General features: G+C 41.6%; 1 protein-coding gene and 1 non-coding gene across 2 annotated transcripts; one reads left to right on the forward strand and one right to left on the reverse strand.

The window, feature by feature from the left end:
• The first annotated feature begins 8,961 nt into the window (after window positions 1-8,961).
• On the forward strand, window positions 8,962-9,041 carry LOC141022087 (small nucleolar RNA SNORD36). Its single transcript, XR_012182947.1, has one exon. It is a non-coding gene; the product is annotated as a small nucleolar RNA SNORD36 (small nucleolar RNA).
• Window positions 9,042-11,986: 2,945 nt separating this feature from the next.
• Window positions 11,987-13,317, reverse strand: LOC141021597 (uncharacterized). The gene is made up of 2 exons (XM_073497442.1): window positions 12,484-13,317; window positions 11,987-12,064 (listed from the first exon to the last, which is right to left on the reverse strand). Exons 1-2 carry the CDS (start codon window positions 13,315-13,317, stop codon window positions 11,987-11,989), a joined length of 912 nt encoding a protein of 303 aa, XP_073353543.1.
• Between the last annotated feature and the right edge of the window lie 2,941 nt (window positions 13,318-16,258).

A 16,258-nucleotide genomic window follows, 5' to 3' on the forward strand; every position in this document is an offset into this window, starting at 1 on the left:
TGTTAAAAATCACCAGAACGTGATAAAATACTGATTCCAATTTCAGTAGATCAATAAACAAATTTTCTAGGTCGTCCTATTTTGGTAGTTTTTTCTGAGTTCCAGAAGTTTGCGTTAGTTACAGATTACTACAGACTGTTCTGTTTTTTACAGATTCTGTTTTTCGTGTGTTGTTTGCTTATTTTAATGAATCTATGGCTAGTAAAAGAGTTTATAAACCATTGAAGTGGTGTTTTGTTTTCTTTCGCTAACGGAGCTCACGAGATTCTCTGTTAAGTTTTGTGTTGTGAAGTTTTCAAGTTTTGGGTAAGGATTTGATGGATTATGGAACAAGGAGTGGCAAGAGCCTAAGCTTGGGGATGCCCATGGCACCCCAAGATAATCTAAGGACACCAAAAAGCCAAAGCTTGGGGATGCCCCGGAAGGCATCCCCTCTTTCGTCTTCGTCCATCGGTAACTTTACTTGGAGCTATATTTTTATTCACCACATGATATGGGTTTTGCTTGGAGCGTCTTGTATGATTTGAGTCTTTGATTTTTATTTTACCACAATCATCCTTGCTGGACACACCTTTTGAGAGAGACACACATGCTTCGGAATTTATTAGAATACTCTATGTGCTTCACTTATATCTTTTGAGCTATATAGTTTTTGCTCTAGTGCTTCACTTATACCTTTTAGAGAATGGTGGTGGATTTGTTTTATAGAAACTATTATTCTCTCATGCTTCACTTATATTATTTTGAGAGTCCTACAAAACAGCATGGTAATTTGCTTTAATTGTGAAATTAGTCCTAATATGCTAGGTATTCAAGATTAGTAAAAACTTTCTTATGAGTGTGTTGAATACTATGAGAAGTTTGATGCTTGATAATTTTTTTGAGATATGGAGGTAGTGATATTAAAGTTGTGATAGTTGAGTAGTTGTGAATTTGAGAAATACTTGTGTTGAAGTTTGCAAATCTCGTAGCATGCACGTATGGTAAACCCTATGTAACAAATTTGAAACATGAGGTGTTCTTTGATTGTCCTCCTTATGAGTGGCGGTCGGGGACGAGCGATGGTCTTTTCCTACCAATCTATCCCCCTAGGAGCATGCGCGTAGTGCCTGGTTTTTGATGACTTGTAGATTTTTGCAATAAGTATGTGAGTTCTTTATGACTAATGTTGAGTCCATGGATTATACGCACTCTCAACCTTCCATCATTGCTAGCCTCTTCGGTACCGTGCATTGCCCTTTCTCACCTTGAGAGTTGGTGCAAACTTCGCCGGTGCATCCAAACCCCGTGATACGATACGCTCTATCACACATAAACCTCCTTATATCTTCCTCAAAACAGCCACCATACCTACCTATTATGGCATTTCCATAGCCATTCCGAGATATATTGCCATGCAACTTTCCACCGTTCCGTTTATCATGACACGTTCATTATTGTCATATTGCCTTGCATGATCATGTAGTCGACATCGTATTTGTGGCAAAGCCACCATGCATATTATTTCATACATGTCACTCTTGATTCATTGCTCATCCTGGTACACCGCCGGAGGCATTCATATAGAGTCATACTTTGTTCTAGTTTCGAGTTGTAATCATTGAGTTGTAAATAAATAGAAGTGTGATGATCATCATTAATAGAGCATTGTCCCAAAAAAGAGAAAGGCCAAAAAAAAGGCCCAAAAAAAGGGGCAATGCTACTATCTTTTTCCATACTTGTGCTTCAAAGTAGCACCATGATCTTCATGATAGATAGTCTCTTGTTTTGTCACTTTCATATACTAGTGGGAATATTTCGTTATAGAACTTGGCTTGTATATTCCAACAATGGGCTTCCTCAAATGCCCTAGGTCTTCGTGAGCAAGCAAGTTGGATGCACACCCACTTAGTTTCTTTTGTTGAGCTTTCATACATTTATAGCTCTAGTGCATCTGTCACATGGCAATCCCTACTCCTCACATTAACATCAATTGATGGGCATCTCCATAGCCCGTTGATTAGCCGCGTTGATGTGAGACTTTCTCCTTTTTTTCTTCTTCACATAACCCCCATCATTATATTCTATTCCACCCATAGTGCTATATCCATGGCTCACGCTCATGTATTGCGTGAAAGTTGAAAAAGTTTGAGATTACTAAAGTATGAAACAATTGCTTGGCTTGTCATCGGGGTTGTGCATGATGAGAGCATTCTTGTGTGACGAAAATGGAGCATGACCAAACTATATGATTTTGTAGGGATGAACTCTCTTTGGCCATGTTATTTTGAGAAGACATAATTGCTTAGTTAGTATGCTTGAAGTATTATTACTTTTATGTCAATATTAAACTTTTATCTTGAATCTTCCGGATTTGAATATTCATACCACAATTAAGAGGGTTACATTGAGAATTATGCCAAGTAGCATTCCACATCAAAAATTCTGTTTTTATCATTTACCTACTCGAGGACGAGCAGGAATTAAGCTTGGGGATGCTTGATACGTCTCCAACGTATCTATAATTTTTGATTGTTCAATGCTATATTATATTCTATTTTAGAATTGGGCTTTATTATACACTTTTATATTATTTTTGGGACTAACCTATTAACCGGAGGCCCAGCCCAAATTGCTATTTTTTTGCCTATTTCAGTGTTTCAAAGGAAAAGGATATCAAACGGAGTCCAAACGGAATGAAACCTTCGGGAACATGATTTTCGGAACAAACGTGATCCAGAGGACTTGGAGTCTACGTAAAGTAATCAACGAGGAAGGCACGAGGCAGGGGGGCACGCCTACCCCCCCAGGCGCGCCCTCCACCCTCGTGGGCCCCTCGTTGCTCCACCGACGTACTTCTTCCTCCTATATATAGCCATGTACCCTGGAAACATCATATACGGAGCTAAAACCCTATTTCCACCGCCGCAACCTTCTGTACCCGTGAGATCCCATCTTGGGGCCTTTTCCGGCGCTCCGCCGGAGGGGGCATTGATCACGGAGGGCTTCTACATCAACACCATAGCCTCTCCGATGATGTGTGAGTAGTTTACCTCAGATCTTCGAGTCCATAGTTATTAGCTAGATGGCTTCTTCTCTCTCTTTGGATCTCAATACAAAGTTCTCCTCAATCTTCTTGGAGATCTATTCGATGTAATCTTCTTTTGTGGTGTATTTGTCGAGATCCGATGAATTGTGGGTTTATGATCAAGTTTATCTATGAACAATATTTGAATCTCCTCTGAATTCTTTTATGTATGATTGGTTATCTTTGCAAGTCTCTTCGAATTATCAGTTTGGTTTGGCCTACTAGATTGATCATTCTTGCAATGGGAGAAGTGCTTAGCTTTGGGTTCAATCTTGCGGTGCTCGATCCCAGTGACAGAAAGGGAAACGACACGTATTGTATTGTTGCCATCGAGGATAAAAAGATAGGGTTTATATCATATTGCATGAGTTTATCCCTCTACATCATGTCATCTTACTTAAAGCATTACTCTGTTCGTATGAACTTAATACTCTAGATGCATGCTGGATAGCGATCGATGTGTGGAGTAATAGTAGTAGATGCAGAATCGTTTTGGTCTACTTGTCACGGACGTGATGCCTATATACATGATCATACCTAGATATTCTCATAACTATGCTCAATTCTATCAATTGCTCGACAGTAATTCATTTACCCACCGTAATACTTATGCTATTTTGAGAGAAGCCACTAGTGAAACCTATGGCCCCCGGGTCTATTTTCCATCATATTAATCTTCCAACACTTAGTTATTTCTAGCACCGTTTATTTTTGCAATCTTTACTTTCACTCTTTACCATAAAAACACCAAAAATATCTTATCATATCTATCAGATCTCACTCTCGTAAGTGACCGTGAAGGGATTGACAACCCCTTTATCGCATTGGTTGCAAGGTTCTTATTTGTTTGTGTAGGTGCGTGGGACTCACGCGTGGTCTCCTACTGGATTGATACCTTGGTTCTCAAAAAGAGGGAAATACTTACGCTACTTTACTGCATCACCCTTTCCTCTTCAAAGGAAAACCAACACAGTGCTCAAGAGGTAGGAGAGGGATGTCTATCTAAGTGGGAGTTCTTAAGTAATATGATTAATTGAACTTTAATTTATCATGAACTTAGTACCTGATAGTATTTTGCATGTCTATGTTGTTGTAGATCAATGGCCCGTGCTACTGTTCCTTTGAATTTTAATGCGTTCCTTGAGAAAGCTAAGTTGAAAGATGATGGTAGCAATTATACGGACTGGGTCCGTAACTTGAGGATTATCCTCATTGCTGCATAGAAGAATTACGTCCTGGAAGCACCGCTAGGTGCAAGACCCGCTGCAGGAGCAACGCCGGACGTTGTGAACGTCTGGCAGAGCAAAGCTGATGACTACTCGATAGTTCAGTGTGCCATGCTTTACGGCTTAGAACCGGGACTTCAACGATGTTTTGAACATCATGGAGCATATGAGATGTTCCAGGAGTTGAAGTTAATATTTCAAGCAAATGCCCGGATTGAGAGATATGAAGTCTCCAATAAGTTCTATAGCTGCAAGATGGAGGAGAATAGTTCTGTCAGTGAACATATACTCAAAATGTCTGGGGTATAACAACCACTTGATTCAGCTGGGAGTTAATCTTCCTTATGATAGTGTCATTGACAGAATTCTTCAATCACTACCACCAAGCTACAAGAGCTTCGTGATGAACTATAATATGCAAGGGATGAACAAGACAATTCCCGAGCTCTTCGCGATGCTAAAGGCTGCGGAGGTAGAAATCAAGAAGGAGCATCAACTATTGATGGTCAACAAGACCACCAGTTTCAAGAAAAAGGGTAAAGGGAAGAAGGGGAACTTCAAGAAGAATGGTAAGCAAGTTGCTGCTCAAGTGAAGAAGCCCAAGTCTGGACCTAAGCCTGAGACTGAGTGCTTCTACTGCAAAGGGACTGGTCACTGGAAGCGGAACTGCCCCAAGTACTTGGCGGATAAGAAGGATGGCAAGGTGAACAAAGGTATATGTGTACCTTACTAATTCTTGCAGTAGCACCTGGGTATTTGATACTAGTTCTGTTGCTAATATTTGCAACTCGAAACAGGGACTACGGATTAAGCAAAGATTGGCTAAGGACGAGGTGATGATGCGCGTGGGAAATGGTTCCAAAGTCGATGTGATTGCGGTCGACACGCTACCTCTACATTTACCTTCGGGATTAGTTTTAGACCTGAATAATTGTTATTTGGTGCCAGCGTTGAGCATGAACATTATATCTGGATCTTGTTTGATGCGAGACGGTTATTCATTTAAATCAGAGAATAATGGTTGTTCTATTTATATGAGTAATATCTTTTATGGTCATGCACCCTTGAAGAGTGGTCTATTTTTGTTGAATCTCGATAGTACACTACAAGAAATATGTCAACTTATGACCTTCTCTTAGTGACCCCAGCTGAATTGGTCATAAATTCATGGCCATTTCGCTTGGAAGGGCTCAAACCCTAAAATTGCTTACACCAAATGGTCACAAAGCAGACAAGAGGCGCCAATGACCTTATTTCTACCTGATTACGACCAATATAAATGGTCATGAGGTTGTGAACGTGGATGCATTGGTACTTATTGCTATGACAAGGCGCCACCTTATCAGTTTTGCCTATGTGTCATGTCCATGTGTCAATTTTTGCCCTAGGTTGTGAAGCAACCTATATTTCTGTCATTCCCAAAATTCCCAAAACAATTGGGCATTCTTTACTATCCACATCATTGCCTCATGACAATATTCAACTCCATTTGAATGGTAAATCTTCCTTGGCAAATTTCCAAAGTTTTTTTTCAGCTCAAACTGTTGTGAAGGAAGTACTGGCTAGGCATATCCTAATGAGCTGAATTTTTGCCACATCTTCTATATTCCAAAATCATAGCTCTCCACAAAATTTGAGCCCCATCTAACAATACATGTGAGTGTGGCTTCAACATTCATATTTCTGTCCAGTGTGGTACGTTGCAAAGCAAGTGACACCTAGGCTCCTCCATTTGAGCTGCAAATTTTCCAAGATAGTGTCCTTAGTAGATGATCATCCTCGTCCAAAACTCAGGCCCATTGGCCATGTGCATTTCCCGTACCACTAATCAAACACTTGGGTGCTAATTCATGTTTGAGCCCGGTTCAGCCTCCTCGTGAGATTCTTCTATTGCCTTCTTCTTCCTGACACCTATCAGGGGAGTGCCCAACCCACTAGACATGCCTAGGCCACCCGGAACGCGTGGCAACACCACGGTCACGCGGTGACCACGCGGCGGGCATGTGAGTCTACGCGCTTTGGAGTTGGGGCCCTGGGCCACCATCCAAACCTCAACGTATCGCTACCAAACCATGTATTTCTGATTAAATAGATACTTTTCTACCTAGAAATGATTTTTTGAAAAAATAAAGAGCAAATTATGAGGCAGCTGCAGTTCAAATTTGTCCCGCTTCCTAGTGAATCAGCAGAAATTTGTCTTTTTCACCAGAGATGGATAAAAACTTTTGGCACCCAAACATTTTGTCAATTGTGCATTAAACATGGCATAGTATTTTATAAAATTGATTTGATCCAATTTTGCAACAAATATATGGTAGGTTCTTCACAAAAAAACTCATTTTGGGCACTCGAAAAATGGAAAATTGCTTTTTCATCCAAAGAAAATGAAAACTCCCTTAGGCAACATTGTTTGCCATTCCAATATCCACCCTTGTGCACAATATGAGATCATTTGAACAAACTATGCCATGAATGTGGCCATAAGATTGATCATTTGGCTTGAAAGCCATGAATCTTCAGAGATGATAGCTCATTTCTGAGAACACTTTTTTAAAAGAATTGCCGTATTACAAGCTTGTTATTTTTCCTGGTAACTTGGTCACATATAATGACACAATGCGAAGGTTTTCCAATTTTTTGATTTTGTTTGAATTTTGTATGCCCGTTTCAAAATGCGGTCAAAACAGCGGGAATGACCGTTCCTAGCTAGTGGTTGAATCTTGGATTTTTTTTGCTGTTTCTCTGATTAAATAGATACTTATTTACCTAGAAATGATTTTTAGAAAAATAAATAGAAAACTATGAGGCAGCCGTAGTTGAAATTTGACCCGCTTCCAGCTGAAACGGCGGAAATTTATCGTTTTCACTAGAGGTGGATCAAAACTTTTGACACCCAACCATTTGGTCAACTGTGCATTAAATATGGCCTAGTGTTTTGGAAAAATGATTTGGTCCAATTTTGCAACAATTATTTGGTAGGTTCTTCACAAAAAAACTCATTTTGGGCACTCGAAAAATGGAAAATGAAATTTCCGTCCAAAGAAAATGAAAACTTCCTTAGACAACATTGTTTGCCATTTCAAGATGCACCATTGTGCACAATATTGTAGCATTTAAACAAACTATGCATTCGAAAAATGGTAAGTATTTGGTAGGTTCTTCATAAAAAACCTTTTTATGCACTCGAAAAATGGTAAATGAATTTTTTGTGAAAAGAAAATGAAATCTCTATTGGGCAACATTGTTTGTCATTACAAGATGCACACTTATGCAAAATATGAGATCATTTTGACAAACTACGCCCATTGTTATGTTTTAAAAAAATTCAGAGTGGTCGGACCAATGAGACGCGAGGAACCGCCTTCACGCGGATCACCAAATTTAACGCAATCTGAGCCATCCATCGCGCACCCATCCAACGGTGGAGCTTCTCCCAAGAACAAAAACCCTAACTCACCCACCCACCCACCCTTCCCTCGACCCCGCCGCCACCCCCACCCACTCTGTCCCCGTCCCCTCTCGATCCCCCAGATCCCATCTCCTCGCCTCCGCCCGACCCTCGCCGTCTCCACCTCCTCACCCCATCTCGCCGTATCCACCTCCTCGTCGTCTCCACCTCCTCGCCCCATCTCCTCGTCCCCATCTCCTCGCCGTCTCCACCTCCTCGCCCCGTCTCCTCGTCCCCATCTCCTCGCCGTCTCCTCGTCCCCATCTTCCTGCAGAGAGACCGTGAGCTCGGTCGGCGGGATCCTCTTCGGTTTCTGGTGAGCTCTCCCCTCCCTCTCTGCTACTTCTCTTCTCATGGACCCGCAACATGCTCTGCTACTTTCCCCACTAGGATTTACCTCCACTTTACGAAATTCCTCTTACGGTTCGGTTAAGCCCTGCGATTTTCTGCAGATCGCGACTATGGGTACCTGCAGAGGCGTCGACCTGGCGCTCCTCGCGGCCATGCTGCTGCAAACCCTCCTCCCAACGTCCGAGGCCGAGGGCCTGGTGCGGAACGCGCTCAAGAAGCGCCCCATCAACCAGTACAGCCATGTCGCCACGCGCCTCTCCGGTGGCGAGGAGGCACAACAGGACCTCCTCCTCGGCGGCGGTGTAGCCGGCACCCTCTGCTCTAAGGAGGAGGGCGACATCGTGTCGCTCAAGAACTACATGAATGGATAGTACTTCAGGGAGATCGGCGTCGGCACGCCGCCCCAGAAGTTCACCTTCATCTCGGTGCGTCCTCCTCCTCGGTGGTGCTGACGTCTTTTTTGTTTTTAGGATTAAGAGGGTTTGGCTGTCCGTGAGACTGTGACGCAGGGGATTGATGTTGTTTTTGGTGCTTTGTTGGTGCAGATTGCGTGCTACCTCCACTCACGCTACAAGGCGGGGGCGTCCAGCACCTGCAAGAAGAATGGTTGGCGTCTGGAAACTTCTCTCACCACCATGCTAGTGATTGTGCTTTACAGTAGTTGACATGCTCTATTCCTGTCTGTTTTGCTTGCTGTCAAAGATGGTGTGTATTGTACACACCCCTCTGTGATTTATGCACTTCACATGCATTTTCCCCATCACCCACAAACCGTAACATGCTAGTTTTATGTGTTGCAGCAATTCTTGCACTTGATTTCAAATCGTTCTCTGCTCTGTGTGTGCACGTGTGTTAATGATCGATTGGCTGGTCAGATGATGCTACAACAACATATTCCTGAGATTCTCTTTGATGAATACAAAATTGAGGTTTTTAAGACTGATGGCCAGCCTGTCCAATGTTTGTTTTCTTCTATACACTTGCTCCTTCCAGTAGGCATTGCAAGTGATGTGTTCAAGTGTAGTCCTCTGGTCACATTTTTTAACCAGTACCATATGATTGTAGCATACTACTAGTTTTAGTCATTTAACATCTTAATTTACCTAGAATGATGAAGTATTGCACTTGGTAGATGGGCTGAGAAAATGATGATTCATATGATTATTCTGATACATTTGATGTTTCAAAATCAAGCTTTTGAACTATGCATAGATTTGAACAGTGAGCATAGGTGGTTATAGGTTGTTGTGATGATGAATATAAATATTAAGAAGTGCTCATGCATGGCAGTATACAAGATACCATTGTTTTCACTGTTTTATCAACATGCCTTTGCTGAATCTTCGGTTTATATGTGTAAACTATACATTGTCAGCTACTGAGTACTTTTTAGTTATTGAACGAACTCATACTGGTTAGTGTTGGCCATATGCAAGTAAACTAGATACCCACAAGACTTAACTATTTCCCAAAGCTATAGTGATACATTCTGTACTACACTGCTAATTCTTATCCGGGTTCGTTGTTTTATGTTCATGGTAACTAAATGTTGACATATTAGCTAATTGTGTACCTAAATATGACCCAGGTACAATGGATACAACAAGCTCATCCTCCTCAATCCCTAGCTACTGCACGATTGCCGAAGTGCAGTTCCTGGAGCATCTGGACCTCTTATTGTAGTAGCTGGTATGCTTGATGCGTGTATGTCCATCTCTTTACTGTTTTTCTAGAACCATAAATCCTGATGCATGATTATCATGGTCTGGTTTGTTAGATCTATTTTGCTGGTGCTTAAAATTTGACATGCCTGGATTCTGAAACTTGTTCTTACACTTTTCATTTCTATGATCAATTTAGAGAGTTGCACATGTCAGTATATTATATACCAAAAAAATCCTAGCTAGTGAGAACATTTTAGTCACTCCATGAACGCATACTGGTTAGTGTTAGTCATACTATTTATGTACATGGCATTTGCTGTCAATTCTTGATTATAAGTTATTGGATCCCTCATTGGCTACTGTTTGATGTTCTGTACCTATTCTTATTCTTATATGTTTATTCTTATTTTTGCATAGGTGAAGTGCGAATCCATGTCCGAAGCTGTGAAGCATATCAGCAAAGGGTAGCATATTATGTGTTGTAATTGTATAGGCAGTAGTAGGCATATCTGGGTTGTAATATACTGTAACGATTGTAATAGATTGATGTAGTATTATTTTGGACCAGTTTCATTTGCTCTCTAGTCTGTTCGAAACAATGATTGTGTACGTGATTTGAATACCCGTGAAATGGAAACCTGACAAGTGGGTCCAAGTTATAATGTGCGGGACCAATTTTGAGCTAAGCATGACAAGTGGGACCCATTGCAAAATAAAATGGCTGAAAATAGAAAAGCAGTAGACTATAAAAGGTTGCATTAGAATATAAAAGGCCATATTGTTGGGCCAGGCCCATGTAGCTAGCGAAAATTAAGAGAAAAAATTTATATTAAAAAGGCCGAATTGTTGGGCTAGGCCCATGTAGAAAACCGAATTGGACCGGGCTGATTCTTGTGCCACATCAGCTTGCCACGTTGGATGCCTACGTGGCCTGAGGAGGTTGCTAGTGACAAAAAATTTGGTCATGGAACCAACGACCTTTTACATATCACAAAGAAGGTCACTAATTTCAGTTTACGACCGCCAGCTTTTGACCTTCTGTTTTTGGTCACAAAAGGTCGCAAATGAAAAACTATGACCTTTCAGCGGCCAATAGTGAGGGTCACAAGTTGACATATTTCCTGTAGTGGTTGTGATACACATATTCATAACATTGAAGCCAAAAGATGCAGAGTTGATAATGATAATGCAACTTATTTGTGGCACTGCCTTTCGGTCATATTGGTGTAAAGCGCATGAAGAAACTCCATTCTGATGGACTTTTGGAATCACTTGATTATAAATCACTTGGTACTTGCGAACCATGCCTCATGGGCAAGATGACTAAAACTCTGTCCTTCGGAACAATGGAGCGAGCAACAGATTTATTAGAAATCATACATACTGATGTATGTGGCTCGATGAATATTGAGGCTCGCAGTGGGTATCGTTATTTTCTCACCTTCACAGATGATTTGAGCAGATATGGGTATATCTACTTGATGAAACATAAGTCTGAAACATTTGAAAAGTTCAAAGAATTTCAGAGTGAAGTGGAAAATCATCGTAACAAGAAAATAAAGTTTCTACGATCTGATCGTGGAGGAGAATATTTGAGTTACGAGTTTGGTCTTCATTTCAAACAATGCGGAATAGTTTCGCAACTCACGCCACCCGGAACACCACAACATAATGGTGTGTCCGAACGTCGTAATCGTACTTTACTAGATATGGTGCGATCTATGATGTCTCTTACTCATTTACCGCTATCGTTTTGGGGTTATGCTTTAGAGACACCTGATGAATTGTGGTTTGAAGAAACCAAAGTTGTCGTTTCTTAAAGTTTGGGGCTGCGATGCTTATGTGAAAAAGCTTCAACCTGATAAGCTCGAACCCAAATCAGAGAAATGTGTCTTCATAGGATACCCAAAGGAGACTGTTGGGTACACCTTCTATCACAGATCCGAAGGCAAGACATTCGTTGCTAAGAATGGATCCTTTCTAGAGAAGGAGTTTCTCTCGAAAGATGTTTAGAAAAATCAGTGCAACAACATCAGCTCCAAGGCGAGAAATATGTCTCTATTTTGACCGGTAAGTCTCAATTTCACCTTAGCTACTCATCGTTGGTAAATTTGCATACATAGATTGTACAACCATAATAGAGATCATCAAAGTGATCAAATATTTAAATAAAAATTAATGAGTTATTGGCCATATTATATAAATAAATATCCATGAATGAGTTAGTGGTTCAGAACATGAAGACATCCTCCTTCAAGACGATCAAGTAGTCCTGAATTCTAACTCCGAAGTTGACAGCTTGATTGTTCTGAAGAATACAAGAAGTAATTTTAAGGTTAGAAAATTAGAGATCCAATGTGTAATATAAATTATTAAATTGGTCATGAATGAACGTACTAAGTTGAAACTGAATTTATAAACACAAAGTTGAAATATTGCATTACCTATTTGGTCAAGACTTCTGTGTAAACAATATTCTTTGTGTATGTATCGCTTGTACTGATCTTATTCTTCCTTTTCTTCTTCTCCTTTGTGCACGTGTCACCTTTATTTTTTCTATTGTTTGTCTCCTTGTTCACATCGTGTGTACCTGTTAGTACCTTTATGTTAGATGTCGCGGTTGCTCTAGAAAGCGCGACATATAGTTGACCATGTGAGAAAACAGGTTCAGGCAGGTAGACACTGGCCTTGTGATTTGTTTATTGTCATTGCAAAACTAAGTCTGACTGGAAACTGTTTTCTCTTAAAACTGAACGGGAACATGTCGTCGTCAGATGAGCATAATGGTATCCGAGGCAAGAAAACTCGCATTCCAAAGTGCTGCCCTACCACAATCTTTGCATCAATTGCATTTTTCTGAAATCCACGTACGACCAGTCTGGTGCCGTTGCAGAGCCCATTAGCAGGGTCAATGTTCCTGAGTAGTATGATTGGACAATTTTTTTTGAGCTTCAGCATATGTGGAGGCAGTCCATTTGGGGTTAGGGTGTTTAGGAATTCTGGTGGATAGTAGTTATGTGGGTCGTCTTCTACTGAATCGAAGCTGTGGTACACCATCTCCTCCCCTTGGAAGCGATCAATCATTTTTAGGTTGATCTTGTCTACGCAGTCATTCCTTGTGGATAAAATTGCTCTTGAGGTGATGTACTCTGGATCTTTTAGGTAAGCATTCCCCGTTTGGTAGATACTGTCAATAAGTCTATCCAAGGCGGTATCATCCGTCTTATTTGGCACACATATACTTGTAGGTAGAAGTATTTCACCATCATCATTTGTCTCCTCGGTTCCATTTCCAATGCGTAGTAGGTATTCTGCGAACCATGGGTCGTTTTGAGCCCTCATGTTGCGCACAAGCTTCAATTGACGCATGCAATTCCAGAGCTCCGACCCGCGTAGTGATGCATCTACTATCTGGGCTCTTGTTCCCTTTTGGACAACAGGTAGCACTTGTCTAAAATCTCCCCCAAATACGATCGTTTTTCCACCAAATGGAAGATCTGGTCTATCCATTATGTCCCGCATGCTTTTGTCTAGCGCCTCCACCGTTTGTCTCTTTGTCATAGATGCTTCATCCCAGATTATTAGTGATGCTGCTTGGAGTAGCTTTGCTGTCCCACTCTATTTTGTGAAGCTACAAATAGCTCCATCATCTATTTTTAGTGGAATCTTAAACCTCGAGTATGCGGTCCTCCCTCCAGGCATTACGGAAGCAGCAACACCGGAAGTGGCCGTCGCCACGGCAATCTTGCCTTGTCCGCGTATTGTGGCCAAGAGCGCCCTATAAAGAAAAGTTTTTCCTGTGCCTCCTGGCCCATCGACAAAGAATATACCTCCTCTTTGGCGGTCAACCATGGCTAGGATTTCGTCGTAGGCCTTCCTCTGCTCGATGTTTAGGTTTTTATGCAACGATACGTCCTCAGGGTCCACCTCGATGGAGGTCTCCTCAACGATCTCCCTAGGTATGTCGCCAGTTGTCTCATGTCGTTTGTCGATCTCTGGAAGAGGAAACGATTCTATGTCTTTTCCCATTGAGTGCCACATGTCCCTGATATTTCTCAGCACCATCTGTTCGACTGTGTGCTTGCATTTGCAGTTTCTGCTGTAGTCTTCTGACATTGCGTCAAGGTGTTTGTTCCATAGGCCACGTACATCGCTGGGTTCACAGAAAACCAAGATTGCCGCGAATAGCCTTCGTAGTGATGATGGCATTCGAAACAACTCTGCTTCTGTCATGCAGTCATCTAGTGTGTTGTCTGCCTCAATGAGCCCCCGTTTTTCTGCAGCTTCACAGAAGGTTGGCATTACTTGTCCATGGACTGTTCGTAGGTCTTCGTAGCTGGTGGCGCCTGTCACGTGGTTTAGGAGTACTCGAAGATAATATTGTTCTCCTTCAGCCGGGTGTGCCGAGACCATCCTGCCAACCTGGAAGACAGCGGCTCGTTTCCTCTCTTGCCAAAACTTCCCTTGTCTTTGCCAAGTATAATATTCCTGAAAGTCTCTGTATAGTATGCCTCGTGCTTTCTCATGTAAGCTGTTTGCTTCAAAGTACGCGGTCAACATTGATCTTTCTGTGCCATCACGGTCGATAATATTCTTTATTTTTTCCATGCCATGGTATGAAACCATGTGCATATTTGGAAGATGTAGCTGCAGTTGCAAGACTGGTGGGTGTATTTTGCTTAATTCGAAGCCATATATTCTCCAGAGTGCTTCCGGAGGTGTCACCCACCGCGCGTCTCTGTACTGTTTAATCTCGTCAATTTCGACTTCGTCTACTTTGTCAGTTACAGGTACAGATGCTCGGTCATGTCCCTTATAGATGTACTTGAACAAGTACTTAACAACTTTAATGCTCGAGCATATCTCAACATTTATGTGGCAGTTGAACATCCGCAAAAGATATGGGTTGTAAGGAACTACCCACCTATTATCCAGTTGGCATTTTCATACCGTTTCAGTCCGACCATCATTGCGTCTCCTATACAGTGGGTAAGAGTCCTTACCTTGAATTGTAGTTTCATTAAATGGCCTTGGATAATTGTTCTTGCATGACGGACGATTCTTTGTGCATGGACAAAATTTATTCAATGCACCGCAAGGACCATGCATCATATGTTTGATTACCATTTTGTATAACTCTGGGTACTTGTGCTTGTTAGGGAGCTCAGCGGAGATGATTCTGTCATACTGTTCCGGACATGTGTATTTGTATTTTCCAGTCATGATGAGCAAAAAGTGAGCATGTGCTAATCCCCGCTTTTGGAACTCTACGACATATGTATATGCCTTAACCTTTCCAAGAATGGCCTTCTCAAATAGTTGCTTCTTCATTTCTTCTAGCTTCGCCTTGAAAACACGAACGACAATGTCTGGGCGATCTTGTGGTGTTTGTCCAAACTGTAGTTCACGTGTGATCTCTTCCCAGTTGGGGTTGCAGGTCATTGTGAGGAATACATCTGGTTTTCCATATTTTCTAACTAAAGCCATAGCATCTTGATACCGACGAATTTTATCTCATGGCCCTCCAATAAATGATGACGCAAGTACTCTCCGTTTTCCAATTGCATCTCCATTCTGTTCTCCGGCTTGAATGCTGTCTAGAAGGCCTTGGTATAGATCCGCCCTTATTTTGTTTTGATGATGCCACATGTAACCCAGTCTGGAGTTTTCAATCTTTATGTATGTATCTACAGCAAACTGCTGAAAAAGCCGTCCGCCGTGCAATATTGGGTTGAATATGCTTGGTCGTGTATGGAATTTATAGCAGTAGTATTCTTTCATGGTTACCCACAGGCCGTTGGCAGAATCTGTGCAAATATTGTGACATCAAAAGTTAGTTAAATTGAATTTTGAATATAATAGTATATGAAAATTTTACCTGGGTCATCATCATTACTGATATCATCAGCACCAATATCTTCCGCTTCTGTATCCCTCTTTGGGATTTTCCTATGCCAACCCAGTTCAGCTCTTGGAAAGAATAGAGGGTACGACAACGGATCAGAGCACCCGTAATATGATCGAATGTGCTCTTTTTCGTTGTTGTTTCCATGTAGTATTACATTCCTGTCATAAGTGTCTCTTCTTTCATTTCCTTCAATCCACACTGCAGCTACCTCTGAATTTATTGGCGCATTGTATGTTCTCTGGTCCAATCTTTGGTCCAGGTTTAAGACGAGTCTGTAGTCCTCAAGGTTTTGGGCTCGTCCCAAACTCCTAAACTGTTGAGAGTATGGGTTATCCCGTAGGATGTCGGTTATTATCCCGATCACATGCTTGTCTTGCTCGTACATTTCCTCGCGGCAATGGCGGTACCGATGCTCTGAGCTTGGATCATCGTCGTAGAAGTATAGCTCTAGATGCTTTGGATCTGATCTACTATTACCAAATGAGTGTATGTTGTGATAGATCTGACCATGTGCTCGAACGGTGTAAATACCACCAGTTGTTCGCATGTCAGTTGTGTCTCTGTCAAGATGGCAGTATAGAGTAGTAAACGAGA

The sequence above is a fragment of the Aegilops tauschii genome, chromosome 4 (genome assembly GCF_002575655.3).
Source record: "Aegilops tauschii subsp. strangulata cultivar AL8/78 chromosome 4, Aet v6.0, whole genome shotgun sequence".
Classification (NCBI taxonomy): domain Eukaryota; kingdom Viridiplantae; phylum Streptophyta; class Magnoliopsida; order Poales; family Poaceae; genus Aegilops; species Aegilops tauschii.